The sequence below is a fragment of the Gastrolobium bilobum genome, unplaced genomic scaffold, assembly GCF_033153095.1.
Source record: "Gastrolobium bilobum isolate Gb01-03AN ecotype WA unplaced genomic scaffold, APGP_CSIRO_Gbil_v1 utg15399, whole genome shotgun sequence".
Classification (NCBI taxonomy): domain Eukaryota; kingdom Viridiplantae; phylum Streptophyta; class Magnoliopsida; order Fabales; family Fabaceae; genus Gastrolobium; species Gastrolobium bilobum.
Genome location: NW_026897422.1, coordinates 31,165 through 52,735, shown reverse-complemented (window position 1 = coordinate 52,735; position 21,571 = coordinate 31,165). Strand labels below are relative to the sequence as shown.

Sequence of the window (21,571 nt, the reverse complement as noted above, 5' to 3'; positions counted from 1 at the left end):
GTCTGCGTCATTGTGGCGCAAGACCGCGCCAGATCTCTGGAAAAATGGCCTAGCAAAATTTGATGCATTTCAAGAGCATGTAATGCGGCGCAAAACCGCGCCATTTCTCTGATATTTTGCCTGTGCACGCGGCGCTAAGTTGCGCCACTTCTCTGGAGTTTTGGCCCAAGAATTCGATGTAGCATGGAATTTCCACCCGTGTAGAGTCGCATCACCAAGCTTTTCGTAGTTTCCACCTCTTCTCCCTATTTAAACATAACAAATAGGTGAGAAATGTCATTGAGATGGAAAAGTCAATATAATAAACAATTATGTATAAAAAATGCTCTTCTATGACTTAATTCTCATCATTTTCAGCCTGGAAAACTACATCTGCCAGAAGCACATTAGTTATATCTATAAATGAGAGATTTTTTATCTTCATAAATCTTCTTAATACTGAATGAAAAAATTCTTAAATAAAAATAAATATATTATGTTGTGAGCATATAAAACATTCATTGTTTTCTTTATTTAGTAATTAAGATTAATTTTAGATTATTTAGAAGAATTGTAGCATTCAATATTTTATCAATTACGAAATGAAGAAAATATAGAATGCTGATTCATGCTTTAACGTTTCATGCTATGAATCATTCCCAGTATTATTCCCAACACGTTTCATGCTAATTCATAGAATGTTGACATCTGTTTCAATCATTTAAAAAACGTGCATATAAAATTTTCCCTCTGAAGAAGAGATGGAAAGATCTGATTGGATCTTTAATTTGCTGGTGGATTTCTTATCAGGGATGAAAATAATTAGAGCAATCAATTGTGATTTTACTTTGCTAGGTCGATTGCATCTTTGTACAGACCTGTGCGAATGCTTCAAGATTTTGCTTTCTATTCACACTTGAAATTGGTGCAAACTGACCAATGATGCAGCTTTCTTGGGAGGCCAGCCGTAATAAACCCACTTAATTATTAAACTCGCTTAATTAGTTCACTGCACTCTTGCTTGAAGCATAAATTTAAGTTCGTTACAAGTGAAAAAGTGCTTAAACAGACTCGAGCAATAAACATGCTAAGTGGGATTTGGATTCTTCTTGCCATCATTTGTCGTGCTAGCTTTAGATAAATTAGCTTTGGCTTAAACTACAATTTTGTAGATGGTGGACGCTTTATTGGGTGTGTAACCAATCGAATGTGAGACTTGAACTGATATGTACCCAATGCTACTTGTGGGAGTTGGTGTTTGGGAATATAATTAGGTTGAGTTATGCTATACTTTAGCCTATATATGTTGTGTTTAAAATATTTTGAATTTGGCTTAATCTATTAACTTGATGTATGTTAAACTTCAGACCTAGCTTATTTCGAAAATTAAGGCATGATTTAAGTGATTGGTTGGATTCTCTATTTTTTAGCTTCTTTTCTCTTTATAAGTAGAAGTTATGTCAAATAAGTTTTTACAAAATCTCTTATAATAAGAAGAATTTTTTTTATAATGAAGAAAAAAGTCAAAAATAAAAAGTTCATAGGAGGAGCTTTTTTTTAAGTTCTTATCAGCTTTTTTTGAAATGTGTGTTTTTTTTAAATGAACAAATGTTAAGTTAATTTTTTTATAAAATCACAGTAATCACCAAACAACTTTTAACTTTTTTAAGCTTAAGCTTAAAAGTAACTTTTAACTTAAAAAAGAGAGTATCCAAACAGGCTCTAAATATTAGATGTACACAAGGCTTACTGAGTATTAAAAAAAGTAACTAAAATATTATTTTATTATTATTTACAATTATTTAAGTAATAAATTTATTTTATTTCATTCTAAACAAATAATATAAATATAAGTCGTTCGTAAGTTTATAGGTTAGGCATTGTAAAAATAGGCCTATCATTTCTTTTTAGAATTTTTTTTTTTTAAATTCTGAGCCTTTTGTAATTTATTAAATATATTAATTCAAACCTGATTTAACGTAGTTCGAGCCATAGACCTGTGATAAGGCACATGACTTGTTTACATCCCTATTTGTGGTTGATTTGTAACCTTTCGAGTTTAGTTTCAACTTTGTTGCCAATGTCTAACCTTTCTTGGGCCTTATATTAGCACCCTAACAATTAGGAATATGGATGTAAATGAGTCAAGCGGCCTATTAGAGGCTTACAGTTTGACATGGCTTGGTCTGACCTATTTTAAAAATAGTATAGACTTGGATTCATTAAATTGTTTTTTAAAAAGTTTGGCCACGGGCCTATTTTACAATGTTTGGTCTCTAAACCTTCAAGTCTGGCTTGTATTTTTTAATAAAATAATATTTTATTAATTTCTATCTTTTCCAATAATTTTCCTATAAATTTGGTTATTAATTTGGTTTTAAGGGGCAGTGTTATATTAGGGACTTATGTTAAGAACACAATGGATTTCTTTGCGCGCTCTTTTTTTTTTCCTTTCTGATATTTTATTTATGCGGCTGTATTATTATATATGAATAAAGAATTATGTGGTTGAAATATTTTCCATTTTGTTGAGTGAGATTATGTAATACACGAGTGAGTTAATATGTTTCTTTATTTTGAAATTTAATTAAGCCTTTTGCATCATTGTCATAACTTTGTTTTTGATTTCCTACGACGTAATTAAATTATCAATATTTTGGATCGTAACTTTATCAATTTAAACATATAAAAGAAATAGAGCAATCATAACCTCTAATTTACATTGTATAATGTCATTTTTTTAAGTTTTAGTAGGCCAGACGAAGTATTGTATTTTTTAAAAACAAGGCAGGTCAAAGTCTATAATTTAGCTTGAATCAGACTAATAAATCAAGTTGAAGTTAAAATGTCTTATATAGACTTAATCTTTTTAGGTTAAAGTCTGACTTGGTCATTTACATCTATAGTTAGGAGTGTTAAAATGAACACATATCAAGACTTATAAGTGGTGTATCAAATATTAACGTGTAAATAACAAAATTATAAAATGATGGCAATATTGTATACTTATTATGAACATATAGTTATTTCTATGAACATTTTGTTCCAAAAGTTTCTTTTTAATTTTTTTAAAATTTATTCAAGTATTTATTAAGCAAACTAAAAAAAGTTAATTTTTTAAATTCAATCTTAATTCATTTTTTAAATTATGTATGAAATATATTTTTTAAATCAATAACTTATATGATTTATTTTTTACTTTAAAAAATTATAATTTTATAAAATACTAAAAACCAAAAATATTTAAGCATAATTTATAAAATCTAATTATAATCTAGCCCAGGTTAATCAAATCTTAAAATTCACTTAGCGAAAGAAGTACATATGTTATTGGGGAAGGATCCGTTTACAAATTTTTACAAATTACACTATGTACTTCCGGGAGAACATAGTATAGTTTGTAAGAATTTGTAAACAAAAAGTTTGTAAATATAACCCTCCCTATGTTATTTGCATTTCTCGTATTAGAAAAGCAACACAGAAAGAAAAGCATGACGAATGTAAAACTGTATATGCCATTAACTTGCAAAAGTAGAGAATACAATAGCTATATAAAAGAAATGCCAAATGTAACACCCCGTTCTAGAACCGGTTTGTTATCACCGTATTATGATATTAAGCGCAGTTACAATCACATTGGTTCAATTAAAATCCGGTTAAATTTTTCTTTTTAGAACATGCCGAACTTAAGATAACCAAGTACGTGATCATAAACGTATTACTTTGCGGAAACAGATAAACCAAGTTTAACATCATGTTTTTATTCTATTTTTAAACCATTAATTTGCTCTTTATTTATTTCCCAACTTATACTATGTTATAGGATTTTTCATTAGCTACGCGTGGGTTCAAACCGCGCTCAAATCGGAGCACCGTAGCCAAAGTTATGCATTTTTGAAGAAAGGATACAGAACTCTGCATGACTCCCACGCTCGTAGCGTGAGATCGTCCCAGGAGGCAGAAGGTTGGCGCCCACAGCGTGGAAGTGGCGCCCACAGCGTGGATGCCACTGCCAGGTTCCATGATCTGGCGCCCCAAGCGTGAATCTGGCGCCCTCAGCGTGGATGCCACTGCCAGATTCTGTAATCTGGCGCTCCAAGCGTGAATCTGGCGCCCTCAGCGTGGATGCCACTGCCAGATTCTGTAATCTGGCGCTCCAAGCTTGAATCTGGCGCCCCAAGCGCCATCCACAGGGCTGAGTGACCCAAAACAAGGTCATTTAACCTACCTATGGTTTTCCACTCATATTTTGAGCTATACTCACTCAAATTACACCAATTTGGGCTCTATGGAAAGCTAAGAGAAATGTCTTCAACTTCCATAGTGACATCGAAGTCCAATTCCATCACATTGGGTATGAAAATTGGTCAACCGAACAGGATGTATTTGTTTTCTCAACATTTCCCAATTTAAACCAAAGTACCTAATTGATTCTCAGCCCAACCAATTCAATAATTCAATACATAGAAAGCATGCATATATTGAATTTCAAGTAGGCATCATTTACAGTACATATTCATTACAAATCATGGAACTTAGCTTACAAAACGCTATGATCACTCCCTTGGCTCCCATCAACAAAGAGATAACCAAAGGCATGAGCATAGGCTAAGTCCATTCCAATATACAAATCATAAATATATCATTGTCTATTAATTACAATTCTATACATGTGAGCTACCAAAATAACATGTATAATCTCAAAAAAATGCAACACTTCATGCATATGCTAATCCAGATATGGCCACTTGCCACCCGAGGCTCCTGCAGCATCCTTACCTGAAAGGGGGTCCCCACAACACGGGGTGAGATATACGAATATATCCAGTAAACCAGGGGTCCTTGGAGCATCTCTCCACCCCACAGTTCCATATCAGTGTAATAGCAATAACAATAATAATGCAGTAAATACATATCTATGCAAAGTGTAATAACATCTCCAGGAGAAATCCCTCGAGCTCTCAAGCTGTCCTAAGGAAACTCAGATGCAAATAGTCCTACTGGCTAGCTAACTACCAAGTATGATTACGCATCGTCATGCAACATACCAACATAGGGAAACATCATCCTATGCCACACCAAATGCATACACATACGTATAACAAAGCATTACACTATTTTATTGCATTTATATACACAATCACAACCTCCACCCTTTCAGGGCTTGGTAGAAAAGTCAAGGGAATTACACCCAAGGTCCGAAGGCTTACCTCAATGCTTCAGTCAACCTTTGTTCACCACCAACAGGTTCCACAGTCGGTCAATTACAATACTTCACTTCTCAAACAAAACCTACACAAGGTTTAATGTAATCAACACATATTGCATCCAATAACATCTCATAGCTATCAGCCAAGCTATACAATTCATACCAAACATAAGCATGAACTCACCTATCCAATGGAGCTAATCAAGCTCCATAGCTTGCTCCAATGGTTGATCACTTACGGTTGGTCCAAATGCCTCAATCCTAGACAACACCAAGGCATAATCAACAACCAACCAAACCAAACCATTTATTAACAATGCAAGAAATCCAATATCAAGCATCATATTCTTGCCATTTTACAAATATACTCATTTAGCTATCTAAGCTCATTTTCACCGATGAAACGCCGTTCCTAGCACTTTTCACAACATGCTCTAAGTTCCATTCTTCCTAGAACATAGCTAATTTAACAACATTTCATCAAAACCCTACAACACTATTCATAAACCCTAACTCATGCAATTTCAAGGAATCATGAGGTTCAAGGGTTAGAATCTTACCACCAATGGTCACACAACCAAGGATTGATGACTCCTCAAGCTTTAATGGAGGTTGAAGCACTCAAAACCCCAAATTTCACCAATGGGCGAATTTTCGAGAGCCAATATCCCTCTCCACAATGCTCCCCACTCAAAACAAAGCTAGGATTATGAAAGAGGGAAAGATTTAGAGTGGTTTAGGCTTTTGAATCACCCAAAACGGTTGGGATTTGCTCCCTCCTCTCTCTCTCTTCTTCTCTCTCCCTTTCTTTTCCTTCTTCTTCTTTCCTCTCCTTTCTGTCAACGGGTTTCTGGGGGGTTTGGGTTCTTTTTGGCATTTTATCACTTAACATAAGTTAAGTGGTAACATGTGGGTATTAGTTCGTCTATCTATTCGACTCCATTAATTACCAAACTTTACCCAAAAGTCTGGAATATTATTCTAGGAATATTTTTAATTTTATTTTTATACTTTGGGCACTTTCGCCAGTACCCATTTATACCCCTTAATTTTCACCGAGTACACTTTTTAACTCCAAAGTGACTCAGATTCGTTTCATTAAGCCTTATACTTAATTTTACTCACTAAAACATGCTTAATTATTTAATTATATGTAATTTTCTAATTAGTTAGGTTAGGGCTATTATACCAAAGAATAATGGCATAACAGAAAAAGTGCCAGATCAGCATCACCCGCACAAAAGATACAACCCAACTTCTAGAAACGGTTACAGCAGAAAAAGAATAAAAACTAAAAATATAAAATGTATATGCTAATAGGCCCCCTCAAGATGGAGAGTATAAATTCAGAATTCCCATCTTGGATATCAGAGCTGAAAACTTGGAAGGAACCAGAGGCTTAGTAAGAATATCCGCTAGTTGCTTTGATGAAGAAACAGGAAAAGTCTTCAAATGGCCTTTGAGAATATGCTCGTGAACAAGATGGCAATCTATCTCTATATGTTTTGTGCACTCGTGAAAAACAGGATCAACAGCCAGATGAAGAGCAGACTGATTGTCACAAAAAAGATGAGCAGGACCATAATGCAAAACCTTGAGATCATTTAAAAGAGAAAACAGCCAGAGCAATTCGCATGTCACAAGAGCCATAAACTTATACTCAGCTTCAGTGGATGACCTGGAAACTGTGTTCTGTTTCTTGGACTTCCAAGATATAATAGAATCACCAATGAAGACACATAAACCCGAAATAGACCGACGGCTATCAACACAATAAGCCCAATCAGAGTCACAAAAAGCATTAAGCTAAACAGTAGAAGAGGAAGAATAGAAAATTCCTTGACCAACAGTGTGTTTGATATAACCAAGCAATTTATGGGCTGCTTGAAGATGAGGAACCCTTGGAGCAGCCATGAATTGGCTGAGAAAATTAACACTGTAGCAGATATCTGGTCTAGTAATTGGCAAGTATATTAAATGTCCAATTAAGCGACGATACATAAAAGGATCAGGGAGGAGATCTCCCTCAGAAGCAGAGAGCTTAAGTCCAACTTCAAAATGAGTACTGCGAGGTTTGCAACCAGAAAGTCCAGAATCCTTAAGAATATCCAAGGCATAATGATGTTGGCAAACAGAGATATCTTTGGCAGAATGCCTACCTCAAGTTCAAGGAAATATTTTAAGGGACCAAGGTTCTTTAGCTTGAATTTGCTATGAAGGTCATCAATAAGAAGTTGTACTTCAAGAGAATTGTTAGAGGCAACAATTTTATCGTCAACATATACTAAAACAACAATGAAACAGGATCCAGAAGAACGCACAAATAAAGAATGGTCAGATTGTGACTGAACAAAACCAAGTGAGGCCAATGTGTTAGAAAACTTTGCAAACCATTGTCGTGATGCCTGTCGAAGACCATACAGGGACTTATGGAGGCGGCAAACAGCATTAGGAGGAAGAGAAAATTTAGTAGAAGAGTAGCCGGGAGGCAATTGCATATAGACCTCTTCCAAAAGGTCCCCGTGAAGAAAAGTATTATTAACGTCAAGTTGGATAAGTGACCAATTGTTGATGGCAGCAAGGGCAAGGAGAAGCCGTACAGTAGTAAGCTTCGCGACAGGGGAGAAAGTCTCTAAAAAATCAATCCCATCCCATTGAGTATAGCCCTTGCCACTAGGCGGGCCTTGTACCTCTCAAGAGAACTGTCTGATTTATATTTTACCTTGTAGACCCATCTACAACCCACAACTTGCTTGCCAGGGGGAAGAGAAACAACTAACCATGTTTTATTGAGCTCAAGTGCTGAAAGTTCATCTTGCATAGCAGCTTGCCATTTTGGTAATTGTGATGCAGCAGAAAATGAGGTGGGTTCATAATGGGATGCAACAGAACTGATAAATGCTGCATAAGATGGGGAAAGACGATGATATGAAAAGTAATTAGATAGAGGATGAAGGGTGGAAGAAGAACAAATATAATCATCAAGATAGGAAGGTGGATGATGAGGTCGTGAAGGGCGAGAGGAGATGGATGGATCAGAAGTATCAGGCTGGGAAATATGAGGAATAGTCAGTGAAGATGGAGTAAGTAAAGTGGAAAATTCTGTATGCAGGGAAGAGGTGGAAGACTGTATGGAAAAGGGAAAAATGTGTTCAAAAAATACAACATCTCGAGAGATGAAGGTACAGTTAGATTCCAAATCAAGAAGCTTGTAACCTTTGAAGCCAGGTGGGTACCCTATAAACACAGCAGGTAAAGCCCGAGGGGAAAACTTATGACGATTTCTGGAGAGGGTTGAGTTGTAGCAAAGGCAGCCAAAGTTGCGAAGATGAGCATAGCTTAGAGGTTTATGGCAAATGAGTTCAAATGGGGGTTTTGGAAGAAAGAAGGGGGGAAGGGGTACGGTTAATGAGATAAACAACAGTGAGTATACAATCCTGTCAATATTGCAATGGAATATGGGATTGGAATTGAAGGGGCACGTGCCACATTAAGAATATTTGGTGCTTGCGTTCTACAATAGATTCTGCTGAGGGCGATCAACACAGGAATAAAATACCTGAATGCCTTTAAGAGGAGAAAAAGGAAGGCAAGTGGAACTCGGGTGCATTATCACAGAGAGAATTAATAGGTAAGGAATATTGAGTGTGAACAAGACTGTAAAAGGAAGGAAAAACAGAAGAGAAATCAGATTTTTTATTTAAAAAATAAGTCCATGTGAGTCGTGTAGCATCATCTACAATTGTGAGGAAATAGCGAGAGCCCTCTACAGAAATTGTATGAAAAGGACCCCAGATATCACAATGAACAAGATCGAAAGGAGATTTAGATAAATCCGCTGGTGGTGGGCGATTGGTATTATTACCACGAGCCATGGAAGAAGACTCGGGTTCAGAAAAAGAAATCTACTGATACCATATTAGAAAAGCAACACAGAAAGAAAAGCATGACGAATGTAAAACTGTATACTCCATTAACATGCAAAAGCAGAGAATACAATAGCTATATAAAAGAAATGCCAAAGAATAATGGCATAACAGAAAAAATGCCATATCAGCATCACCAGCACAAAAGATACAACCCAACTTCTAGAAACGGTTACAACAGAAAAAGAATAAAAACTAAAAATATAAAAATATAAAATGTATATGCTAATATCTCGTTTTTTGAAACCCACATAAAAAGCTTACATCAATCAGCTATCTATGAAGCACCGACACTTCAAAAATCTTGACGTGTCGTGTCCGACACTCATCGACACTCTGATACTTTCAGACACTCCAATACTCATTGCAAAGACTCAAAAAAGATTCAAAGGTTACGTGGCGTTGCATTTTGAGTTTCAACTATTAGATTTGTTAGATTACGATTACAATTTTATTGAATTTAATATAAACATTTGAGATATATTATGTTTCTTTGCAAAATTGATGGGTATTATAAGTTTAGTTTTATTTTTTTTGTTAAATTATTGAATATTAAATATAATATACACTACATAAATTAAAAATATTATATAATATCAAAACGTGTCCTGTCAAAATTTAACATTTTTTATAATTAACATGTCGGAGTGTCGTGTCATGTCGTATTCCGTGTCCTATATCGGTGTCAGTGTAACATAGTTAGCTATAAGTAAAAATATCTTCAAACATGATAATTAAACAGCGAAGAAAAAAATCTTTAAATCGAATAAATATCTCCACTCTTTAAAGCATATTAGAGAATGAACACATGTATATACATATATGATTAGATATTACCAAGTACAGTGAGTAACACTCTAACGAATATAATCATTAATAAATAGCATTGACGATGAAGTGTGAGTATCGGTACTTCTGTAGTGCTAGGGTCAAGAATGACCTTTCATATGATAAAATAAAGTAATGAGGTGTCTTGTCCAATCATGGGAAAAAATAATAATGGCTGAAAGGTACGTGTTGGTCCCCACCTGTTGTTTCATGAAGTTTCCTCCAACAAGTATGGTAATAATTAATATGGCCAAGGACACCAAAAGTGACACCTACACGTGGCAGCGGAAACACACAAAAAGGCAAAAGCTACTTGACAATTGGGAATAAATATTAGGCAATAATAATGCTTTTCTTATTCGCACAATTACTACTTCCTCTTAAGGTAATCCTCCTACCTTAAAAACTTTTGGTAAACTTCGTTTTCCAATTATGGTAACCTTAGGATTACACTCAACCCCACCACTTTGACTTGACATCCAACGGGTTATAGCCGGTTGTATAACCTTTATGTTTTTGGAAGAGTTAAAGATGCACCAAATATTCGGATTTAATTTTTATTTGGATATAAAAAATTAAAAATAAAACGTTCATGTTAAGAATGATATAAAAATGATATTATTATAAAAAAATTCTTGAATACAACACAAAATAAAAAAATTTACACTGCATTAATTAACATTAAGTACATTAATTTTGTTCACTAATATTATTTTCTTATTATATTTGGATTTGTAGTATTCTTGATTAATATATGTTTTCATTGTTTTAAAACATTTATCATTTAAAATAATTTATAAAAATTTAAAAAGTTGATAAAAAAAACCTTTATTTTAAGAAAATGTAATTATAATTAATTAATTTTTTATTAAAAATATTGAAAACATTATTAACATTATTATAAAAATTATATTTTATTATATTTAGAAAATTACCAAATAATAATAATAAAATTAAAAATTAATATATTCTCAATTTTTTAAATATCAGATATAAATTTAAACAATAAATTATATAAAGTCAGATATGTTTAAAACGAAGAAACAATTAGAACTGTTATCATAAGAAGTGCGTTTAATAGCAAGTGTGATCTATGATGTACCGACATTGACACGGGACACGATACGACACGACATGCCGACACGTTAATTCTAAAAAATGTCATATTTTGACACGTTAGAACACATTTTGATATTAAATTATATTTTTATTATATATAATATAATTTATATTTAATACATATAACAACTCATACTAAATCATGTAAACAATCCAATATTCAAATTTCATAACATAAATATAAACAAAAATAATTTTTCTTACCTTGTTAATTTTTCATGTCAAATTTTATAACAGAAAAAATTGATTTATAAATTACTTTTTTATGTTTAGTTAATAAAATAAAATAGGATACCAAAAAAAATATAAAATAAAAATTAGACCTAAAAAAACGTGTCAAAATATTGACCGCGTGTCACAAAAGCGTGTCGAAACATTGACTGCGTGTTCTAAAATATTGACCACATGTCGAACGCGTGTCGGTATTTGACACGCACAAATTTAAAAAAAGAGCGTGTTCCTACTTGTTAGAGTGTGATAAGAAGAGAATAGTTTAGCATCTATTGTGATTTTATTTAATATTTTTGTATTTTTACATCCATGTCAATTATAAAAAAAGACTTGAGTATACACTGTTCGCGAAAAAGACTCGACTATCAATGTTTTGTACTTGAGTACATAACTTGGTCAACAATTAAATAGGGACATATGACTGTTATGTTTTGGTACGAGGGCATGGTGATAATTTTTAATTAAATAAGGGACACTATGGTAAAAAGACCGTATTTGTCAGATAACCGTTAGATCCATGTTTTCTGTAAACAAAAATTTGGCAAGGGCTGCAACAAACGACACGAAACATGAAAACCAAATGATCCCCAGGAGACATGAATCAAACAATAATTGTTTAGCCACATATAGTAACATAATTATATTAATTTTATGCTTCCATTGAAAATGATCTCTTCAAATACGCGAGTAATATTGCATTTTTCTCCACTCCTTGGTTATTTTATCTTCGTCAATTGTTCTGTTAGTGTTGTGAATAAATATTTTTAAATAAAAAATTTAGGGTGAGAATGTGACACTGTGATACCGTTGATTGAATAATCTGCATATACAGTTATTTAAGTGGGATTCAATATTAAATTCATTGGATTTAGATGAGAAAACCTCATTCGGTAAAATTTTATCGTATATAGTAATACGACTTTTTTATAAAAAAATAAAAAATAAAGTTTAGCTTGGCAAAGTTAGTGAAAATGATGTGATTACCAATATGCCCTACCACTCACTCATTATATTATAGAGCTGTCAACTATCTCTGCATATTGGCGTTAGTTGAGTTGAACTTTATTGGAGAAAGCGTGCCTGATTATTAGTTAGTATATTTGCAATAAATATGTTTTTTGTGTGTGGGTATTTTACTAGTGTGATGAGTGATGACCACACTAACGTTAATAGCGTAGGATTGTTTATTAACTGATATATAAATCATTTTCAAGTGAATTTTTTTATGTAACATTTATGGTAATATAAAATAAATAAATAAATGATTTTAAATAAGAAAAAAATATTTATATTTTGAAAAAACATATAATTATGTCATTTTTAGTGAGAGAAACACAAAAATTAGTATTTTTTATTTAAAATTTAAATTAAAAAAATACTCATTTTCTCTCTCATGATTTCATTGCTTTTGTCTTCTTCTCAATTAAAATGACACAACTCTATATCATTTAAAATGACAAACACCAAACTCTTTAACTAACAGGATTTTATCAAAATTTATAAACTTACTTAAAAAATCTATGCTTCTCTCTTTTTTTTATGTAATTGTCATGTGAATAACTCACATAAGAAACTCATGTTCGTACTTGGGAAGTTATATAAGTCCCATTTTGTATGCAATTCTTGACAAACGATATAAATATTAACGTAACACGGGTTTTTGGGTAAGACATGTGATATACATGATTTTTTTTTTTAGATTTATTCACTAATTCATTGATTAATGGACTAATTCAGTTGAGTCGGCTAAGATAGTCGGCTAAGATCATAAAAACAGCAAAACTTTTCCTGTCAAGTTTTGAATATAGATGTAGGGAAAAATTATATTTACAAATTTTTTATTTACAAAATACACTAAGTATGACCGGTCATACTTCAATCAAGAGTGTATGACCGGTCATATTTAGTGTATTTTGTAAAAAATATTTATAAACAAATCATTCCCCATAGATATACGGGTTTTATATTTTTCTTTTCACAAGAGAAATATGGTCTCCTACTAGTAAAATATCAAAATATGTGCTTCAATTTTATTTTATTTTTAAATATAGACCCCGTCATTTATTGTGTTTGCCCAAAAACTCAAACATCTCCTGTTGCAGGTTGGATGATGCATCACAACATGACTCAGTCTACCTATACCAATTTGTAACATCAAGGCTTTGATACCAGAGTCAGGCAGCTCCAGAGAGGAGCTTGTGGCAAGGGACCCACCATCAACGGACTAAGGCTAATCCATCATATTAAGTGAGTCCGACAACATATATCAACCAAAAACCTTAAGACATTTAATTTATGGGTCCTCTCACTTATATTTATTTCACTTAGCTCATTATCAATAAACGTGAGACTTATCACACTTGGATATCCCAAAAATCTCTCCCTAAGAGTAAACTTAACATTGGTATACTCTAGGAAGCAATTTTAATAATTAACTATTTAATTTAATGATTTTCAAAACATCTCCGTGCATCTTACTCTGAATTTGACGTTATTCATTATTTCTTACTTTTGTTATTACAACTTGATTTGCTTGGTTTCATTTTTTTTATAAATTAATTAACAATTTATTTTTTAACTCACTAGCTTAATCTTTTTTTTTCTCATCTCCTTAAATTTATGTACGAAGGGTTGAAAATAAGGGAGTGCATGGTGACTTGAACCGGTTTTTTTTCCCCTAAAATTAAATTAAAATAGTAAAACCGGTTCAATGAACCGAACTATTTAATTTAATTTTAACCACTTTTAGTTTTTTCGAACCTTTTCAAAATTAATTTGGAATCGATTTATGTTTTAAATTCAGTTCGGATGATATATATATTAGTTTTAAACAAGTTTTTCAAACCGATTGTTTTAGTTCAGTTCAATTTTTTAAATTGATTTATATCAGGACAATATTTTTCTCCTTTCATAAGAGATAAGTATCACTTTCTTTAAACACTTTGATAATAATGCTAATCTCTTTTTTTTTAAGTTGTGGACTCTAATAAAAAAAATTTATTGTATAAGATAATAATTTTATGCAACATAAAATTATTATTTCCCTTTATAATATGAGTTTGGTCCTTAAAATTAGTTTAAAAAAATAATTATTTCGATTCGATTACGTTGGGTTTGATTCGTTTAGGTTATTTAATTCAGTTCAGTTCAATTTTATGTACAAATATTTTTTGAACAGATACTGGGTTTCCATGAGGGGAAAAAAAAATGCATGTTTAATGGCAACTAGGCGTTACAAGTTGCGTGTACGAATATTATTCTACTGTCATTTAGGAATAAAAAATGTAAATAAAAAAAAAAGGAGTATGATTGAGTAAAGTGTTTTTGTTTTGCTTTTCGATGGGTACGTTGTCGGCAAGATGTACGAGGTTTAAGCCTTGGGAGACGTGGATGCTCCTCTTCCTTTCATGGAAAGTCCTTCATCAACAACTTATCCTGTCGTTTTGTCAAACTTTTCATTTTATTACTATTATTTTATTCTCCTCTTTCCTCTTTCCACTTTAATACAATAGTAGTAGGTGCTTCCGCATTAATTTATTTAATAGTAGTATAATAATTTGTTTCAAACCTAATTGGGTTTGGACAAGTTCTATAAATTAAAATTGATATGCTCTCAATTCAAGTATGACCACAGAACTAATATTATTATTTATTTTTTTAGAGTGTTATCACCCATTTGAAATAAGATTAAATTCCCTTTCATGGGATAAAACACGAAAAAAAATTTATAACTGATCTTAAATTATTTCACCCAGTAATTAAACCTGAGACTTAGTAATATGTTCCTTGATATTATTTATTTTAAGACACGTAATTTTTAAGAAAGAAGAATAAAGTATAAACTTTCTCGATTTAAATTTCAAGCTTAATATAATAAAATTGTACAGTCATACAGTTAATTTCGAAAATATATATTGTAAATTAATTGAACAAATACATGTTACATATCTATAATATTACATTCCATTTCAGTGTGGAATAATGATGTTAGATAAATTTACACATTTTGTTAGTTCTCGTGTATTTCTATGTAAATTATGGAGAAAAATCTTAATGGTTCAGAACCACAAATATTTGGAACTTAGATGAAAATATAAATAAAAGAAAAGAGTAAAGTGAATTTTTTTTCCATATTTCCACAAAGAACTACTGAAATTTTTCTTGTAAATTATGTAATAGCAAATTACTATTTTCATTTCTGAAAAGTTAAGTTGATATTAATTTAATTTCCAATAATAATTTTAGGACCTCTATCGCTATTCGAGGACAAAATTAATATTACATATTTAATTTATATTAACTTATTCTTTCAATAAACAAAATAGATACTCTTCTTTTGGTAAAGAAATAGATACTTTTCTTTTTCTTTTGAGTGATCAAAACTATACACATACATACTTATTCTATGTAAAGAACTAAATATCTTCTCTTTTTTTGGGTGCAGAGTGCTGTCCAGATAAGGTACAACCAACGTCAACTTACCAAAAATAGGAAAACGACGCTAGGTTTGGTTTTTGATGGGAACACACAGATTCATTTCAGGAACAGTGACTAAAATATTATTGTTTATCAACTTTTTCATCTAAATACTACGCGAACAATATTATTTCCCAATCTGTCACGGGGGCAAGTTCGTTTCCCGGTGTAGCGAACTCGGTTTGCTGACGTGTCACGTTTATAGTGAACACCAACTTAATTTTAACCAAGTTCGCCTACATGCTAGGCGAACTTCATTTTTTTTTATTTTTTTTTAATTTGATACTTGTTATCCATTAAAAATGTGATACGTCAGCAAACCGAGTTCGCTACACCGGGTAGCGAACTTGCCCCCGTGGCAGAGTGGGAAATAACACTGTTCACGTGGCATTTAGGTAAAAAAGTTGGTGAACAGTGGCATTTTGGTCAGTATCCCTTCATTTCAAGGATATCGGTGGCCTCGGTCATCCAGACCTTACCCTGTATAATGGGATCCTCAATTTTCAGATTTCTCTCTTCTTTTGGGTAAGAATAATAATCAGCTTTCAATGTAGAAAATAAGATTAAACAAATTTTATTTACACTTGTGATTCCTTAAAATAAGAATTTTTTTATAGATATTCTAATCGATTTATTGTTTAGCGAATTTGATTCGGGACGAGTTTCAGGATTAAGGCTTTAACTCCTTTCAAAGATGATACTGGAAAGGATGAACACATATTCTCATCTCCACCTACTCAGTTCTCTGACACCAATTGATCTACCATCATTTTGTTTAAAACAAGAAATCTAACAAGTAGATGCTTACTATTATCTAATAGATAGTTATCTTTTATGAGTCATTCTGTTAGCAGTTATTTGTTAGGAGTTAGTTAACTCAGTTTCTTTATTTTCCGCCTTTATCTTTCTCTTCTTCAATGTACAGTATCTGATATAAATATCAGATCAAGATACTTTTCTATTAATTAATTCAAGAAGTATGATTCAGATCAAGTTATCCAATATGGTATCAGAGCTCTATACAGAGCTTTGATTATCGATCAGAAGCTTTCTTTTTCTTTCTTTATTTCTTTTGTTCATTGAAGTTCACAACAATGGCAAATCAAGTTCCTCGTCCTGATTTCTTGACAAACCCAACCAATTCATTTTATCTTCATCCCAATGAGAACCCATCTCTGGTTCTTGTTTCTCCCTATCTAAATGGCAAAATTACCATACTTGGTTTAGAGCAATGAAGATGGCTTTGCGTTCCAAAAATAAATTGGCATTTGTAGATGGAAGAATTGACATTCCTGATGCAGATGATCCAATGTTCGTTGCATGGGATAGATGCAACACCATGATTCTCTCTTGGATTCATAAATTTATTTCAGAATCAATTGCAGAGTCAGTATTATGGGCTGATAGAGTAATTGATGTTTGGAATGATTTGAAAGAAAGGTTTTCTCAATCAGATGTTTTCAGAATTTCTGATCTTGAAGATGATATTCTTAAGCTGCAACAAGCAGATTCATTAGTTGCAGATTACTTTACACAATTAAAAAGTTTGTGGGATGAGATGGACAGTCTTGAACCAATTCCATCGTGTAGATGCCAACCAACTTGTGCTTGTGGTCTTGTGAACCAAGTCAAATCCATGAGGGAAAGAAGCCGTGTAATCAAATTTTTGAAGGGACTTAATGATCAATTCTCACATGTCAGATCCCAGATGATACTTATTGAACTTTTACCTGGTGTAAATAAAGCCTTTTCTTTAGTAATTCAGCAAGAAAGAAGATTGAATCTTGATGTTGGAATTAATAATCAAGTAGAGCCCCAAGGTTTTGCTAATGCAGTTGAGCAAAATAGAACAAGAAGTGAATTTGCAGGAAGAGGACGTGGTCGAAGTAGCTATGAAAGAGAACGTGGGACTATCACAAAATTTTGTACACATTGCAAGAAAACCAACCATACTATTGAGAGTTGTTATTTCAAACATGGGTTTCCTCCAGGTTACAGAACAAAAGGACATATGGCCAACCTCACTGTTCAAGATTCACAAGAAACAAATGATCATTATGAATTCATCCCAGAAGCAATTTTCACCAAAGAACAGCACCAAGAATTAATGAATTTGCTGCAAAAATCCAAAGAGGGAAATCAAGTACATGCCTCTAATATTGTTCAAACATCTGCATTCAATATAGAATATGAAAAATCAAGTAAGAAATCTATATTTGGGATATTAGATACTGGAGCCACAGACCATATCACCTACACAACCTCCCAATTTTCTTCTTTTCATAGAATTAAACCTATATCATTCACATTACCTGATGGATTAACAACAGTTGCTGATCATTCTGGCACTGTTCGTTTATTTGATACTATAATTCTGAAAAATGTCCTTCTTGTTCCCAATTTTCATGTCAATTTAATTTCCATAACCAAACTTCTTCAAGACCTTTGCTGTTTTGTTATTTTTCAAGGTCTGACTTGTTCTATCAATCAGGTTTCCTCGAAGAAGATTGGTTCAGCTAAGCAGTTGAATGGTTTATACATCTTTCAACTAGATAGAGATTCAAGATATGTCAAATCAAACTCTTGCAATAATACTGTTGTGGATCAAGGAAGCCTTTGGCATTTACGACTAGGACATCCTTCAAATTCTGTTCTTAAATCCATGTATTCTCATTTTTCTTTCATTTCTTGTAAAGATGTAAACCCTTGTGATATATGTCATCTTTCAAAATAGAAAAGATTACCATACACTCTTAGTTCTATCAAATCTAATAAATGTTTTGAACTCATTCATGTTGACATATGGGGACCATATTCCATTTCTTCAATACATAACCATCGATACTTCCTAACCATAGTGGATGATTTTAGTATATTCACATGGATTATCTTAATGCAAAATAAATTTTAAACCCGTACAAACATCAAAAACTTCATTGCTTTTGTTCAAACACAATTTCAATCTATTGTTAAAATTATCAGAAGTGATAATGGAGTTGAATTTTCCATGGCTGAATTTTTCTTTAGTAAAGGGATTATACATCAGCAATCATATGTAGAATGTCCCCAACAAAATGGGGTAGTTGAGAAGAAACACCAACACATTCTAAATATAGCTAGAGCCCTTTATCTCCAAGCCAAATTACAACCAAAACTTTAGTGTTATGCAGTGACACATGTTGTTCATATCACGAACAGACTTAACACACCATTACTCAAAAATAAATCACCATATGAAATACTACATAACCAATCTCCAATCCTGACACTCCTTAAAGTTTTTGTGTGTCTTGCTTTTGCTTTAACATTAACCAATAACTGCACCAAATTCTCCCCACGAGCTATCAAAAGTGTGTTTCTTGGATATAAAACAGGAACCAAAGGATTTTTTCTATTAAATATCTCTACTAATACCACTTTTGTTTCAAGAAATATAATTTTTTATGAGGACCGTTTTCCTTTTAAATCATTACCGTCTTCAATCCTACACCAAAGATCCAAATATTATCCCAAAACCTATACCACATTATAATGATGACTCTTTTGAGTCTTTCCTTCCTTTATCTCAGAATATGTCAACTATTTCCATACGTTCTGATATCCAAGCTTGTTCCACAATTCCAACATATACTGATAACATTTTTGATGTACCAAATACTTCAACTCAGCCAACAAATTTTGATCAACAAAATTCTATAGATCAATCCCTTTGAAGAACCACAAGAGTAAGAACTCAACCCAAGTATTTGACAGATTATCATTATTCTCTATTAACAATTGCTACTGACATCCAATCTTCTACTTCAGGTATGAAAACTCCTTATCCTCTTTCTTTTGTCTTGTCTTATAATAAGTGTTCTTTTTCTTATAAAAGATTCTGCTTAAATGTTAGCTTCCACACAGAACCCAAATCTTACTCTCAGGCTTCTAAACTTGAATGTTGGAGGAAAGCTATGAATGACGAATTATCTGCTCTAGAGCAAAATCAGACCTGGAAACTTGTTACTCTTCCTCATGGAAAACAACAAATTGGTTGCAAATGGGTCTACAAAATTAAATACGAGGCAGATGGTACTATAGAGGGATATAAGGCTAGGTTTGTAGCCAAAGGGTACACACAACTTGAAGGGATTGACTATCTTGAAACTTTCTCTCCGGTAGTCAAAATAACTACAGTTCGAGTTCTTCTTGCAATTGCCACTGCACAAGGTTGGTTCATGGAGCAATTGGATGTAAATAATGCATTTCTTCATGGAGATTTACATGAAGAAGTGTATATGACCCTTCCACCTGGATTTAACAGTCCCAAATCAAATCAAGTTTGTCTTTTAACAAAGTCCCTCTATGGTTTAAAATAGGCAAGTCGTCAATGGAATGCAAAACTAGTTACTTCTCTTCTTCAACTCGGATTTATTCAATCTTCTGTTGATCACTCACTAATGATTAAAAGAGCTGGTACCAACTTTACTGCTCTGCTTATATATGTTGATGATATAGTAGTTACTGGAAATTGTCTTGAAGAAATCAATCGAGTTAAACAACACCTTGATTCTCAATTCAAAATCAAGGACTCGGGACCATTACATTTTTTCTTGGGATTAGAAGTGGCTCGTTCAAAATCTGGGCTTCTTATAAGTCAACGAAAATATGCTTTAGAATTGATATCTGATGTTGGCCTCCTTGCAGCCAAACCTTGCAAAACTCCTATGGATTCAAATCTCAAGTTACAAAAGGTTCAAGGTGATCCTTATCATGAACCAGCTGCGTATCGTAGATTCATTGGGCGTCTTCTTTATCTTACCACAATTAGGCCAGATATAAATTTTGTTGTACAACAACTTAGCCAATCTGTGGCTAATCCTATGCAGATTCATTATCAAGCATCTCTCTGAATTCTTCGTTATTTGAAAGGTTCTCCTTCTAAAGGAATTTTTTTTCCATCTCAGAATCAGTTCATACCCACTGCTTTTGCTGATGCAGATTGGGCATGTTGTATTGATACTAGACACTTTGTTTCTGGACAATGTATTTTTTTGGGTTCTGCTCTTATTTCCTGGAGATCTAAAAAGCAAACTACAGTGAGTCGCTCATCATCAGAAGCAGAATATTGGGCACTTGCTAGTCTTTCTTGTGAACTTCAATGGATCTCTTTTTTACTCAAGGACCTCCATTTTCCTGTGCTCAAACCTATCTCTGTTTTCTGTAATAGTCAGTCTGCAATTCATCTTGCACATAATCCTATGTTTCATGAAAGGAGTAAGCACATTGACATTGATTGTCATGTGATTCGTGAACGTATCTCTTCAGGACTTGTGCATCTCATGCCCATTCGCTCCTCTGCTCAAATTGCTGACATCATGACTAAGCGCTGCCACCAACTCAATTTCATACTCTCTTGTCCAAGTTGGGGATGAAAGACATACATCTCCCACCTTGAGGGGGGTATTATCTAATAGATAGTTATCTGTTATGAGTCAGTCTGTTAGTAGTTATTTGTTATGAGTTAGTTAACTTAGTTTCTTTATTTCCCGCCTATATCTTTCTCTTCTTCAATGTACAGTATCTGATATAAATATCAGATCAAGATACTTTTCTATTAACTAATTCAAGAAGTGTGAGTCAGATCAAGTTATCCAATACTTACCTTCAAGGATTGCTAAGGCTTACAATTTCATATAATATTCTTGAAAAAATAAAAATTATTAATGTTTTATCTGCACATGACAACAAGGAGGCTCACTTTCATAAATACATTATTCATAGGAACCTAACAAGATACGCAAGTTGCAAATAAAGAATCAAT

The 21,571-nt window shown here is 32.8% G+C and overlaps 1 protein-coding gene across 1 annotated transcript; it reads left to right on the top strand.

Annotated features, from left to right (window-relative positions):
- The first annotated feature begins 16,999 nt into the window (after positions 1-16,999).
- LOC133306807 (uncharacterized) lies at positions 17,000-21,182 on the top strand. Its single transcript, XM_061507184.1, has 5 exons — positions 17,000-18,118; positions 18,260-18,432; positions 19,661-20,000; positions 20,127-20,597; positions 20,715-21,182. The coding sequence occupies exons 1-5, from the start codon at positions 17,000-17,002 to the stop codon at positions 21,180-21,182; spliced, it is 2,571 nt and encodes an 856-aa protein (XP_061363168.1).
- Positions 21,183-21,571: the final 389 nt, after the last annotated feature.